The 1,423-nt window shown below is 53.0% G+C and overlaps 1 protein-coding gene across 1 annotated transcript in view; it reads left to right on the forward strand.

Annotated features, from left to right (window-relative positions):
• The window catches only part of SETD2 (SET domain containing 2, histone lysine methyltransferase), a 68,449-nt gene that overhangs the window by 12,257 nt on the left and 54,769 nt on the right, over window positions 1-1,423 (forward strand). The window contains exon 3 of the mRNA XM_035891086.1: window positions 1-1,014. This exon is cut by the window's left edge and continues 2,880 nt beyond it. Within this exon, the coding sequence (XP_035746979.1) occupies window positions 1-1,014 (1,014 nt within the window). The remainder of the gene's footprint in view (window positions 1,015-1,423) is intronic.

Raw genomic sequence — 1,423 nt, forward strand, 5'->3', positions numbered from 1 at the left:
TGGCCTGCGGCAGGACCCGTGCCAGCCTCAGAGCGACGGTGTTGACAGTACGAGTCAGGCAGACCTGATGGCAGACTCCCATGGCAAACCCAACCCAGATGAGAGAATAATGTTGAAGGAGCTGATGGCCGTTGGTAGACCGATTGGCCGACAAGACGAGCAGCCATTTTGTCTGCCGGAGAGTTTTGAAAGCGAGGATAAATCCCGACACCAGATGAGCTCTTCCAAGCCAGACAGTAGGCAAGGGAAGGGTGGGCTTAACCAGTCTGGCCTCGGTGACTTCTCCAGGTTGGACGGTTTTCAGACGACGGAGGATATGGGTGGTTTGGGCTGGGACTTTTCCCAGCCGGAGAAGCCCAGTAGCACCTACCAGCAGCCAGATAGCAGCTTCGGGGTCTACTCAGGCTACGTTTACCAGCCGGGCTCAGGAGCGTACAGTGGCTCTCAGAGTTATTGGCAAGGCAACGGTTACTGGGACGCGAGGTCTGCTAGCAGACCTTCTGCAGTTAATTACGAACGAATTCAAGGGCAGGTACCGGATTCTCTAACAGAGGATCACGAGGAGTACGAAGAGGATGACCGTTGGGATGATGACTGCAAGCCTCGGTTTCCCAGCCCCTCGAGTAAATGCCAGGTGCCCGGGCAGAAAGAAAAAGGCTCGGTGCAGGCGCATGAGATCAGCAGCAACTCCACCAAGGAGCCGGTGCCTGGCGGGGAGAAGAAGGAGGAGGTGAAGGTTTTTGAAAAAAATGACGTGAAAGAGCGAGGCCCACCAAAAAAAAGACGCCCAGAGTTGGAGAGCGACTCCGAGAGCGACGTGGACTCGAGGGAGAAGAAGAAGGTGAAACCGGAGGGGGAGCAAGTGGAGTCGGCGCCACAGGACTCCTCCATGGTCGGTCGGTTGTGCATCATGGACGACTTCAGAGACCCCCAGCGCTGGAAGGAGTTTGCCAAGCAAGGAAAGATGCCCTGTTACTTTGACCTTATTGAGGAGAATGTGTACTTGACAGAAAGGTAACGGATTTTTTTTTTTTTACCCTTTTTCTTTTTTCCCTTGCCTAGAGCAACTTTAGATTTTAACTTCTTTAGGATTGTGTGATAGCCTTTATTTTTTATGGCCAAATTGGCATAACTGGGAGGGAGGGAGGGAGGGAGGGATGGCGCATTCCCCATTGGCTAGCAAAGCTGCTCATAGAGGAGATGATGCTGGGCAAGTGCTTAACCTCACCCCAGGTCTCTTCTCCTAAACAGAAGATGCTGGTTGGGCCCAGACAGGTGATGAGAAGAGGTGGAAGATTGAAGAGTATGGGGGGGGGAGGATTTGTTTATAACCCTCTTCTCAGTTGTCTTGCAGCGTCCCCTCTGTCTAACATTGACTTGAGTATCAGGCAGGACTTCCACAGGTGGCATTACAGGCATCAGC

The sequence above is a fragment of the Egretta garzetta genome, unplaced genomic scaffold (assembly GCF_000687185.1).
Source record: "Egretta garzetta isolate BGI_Z169 unplaced genomic scaffold, ASM68718v1 scaffold513, whole genome shotgun sequence".
Lineage (NCBI taxonomy): Eukaryota > Metazoa > Chordata > Aves > Pelecaniformes > Ardeidae > Egretta > Egretta garzetta.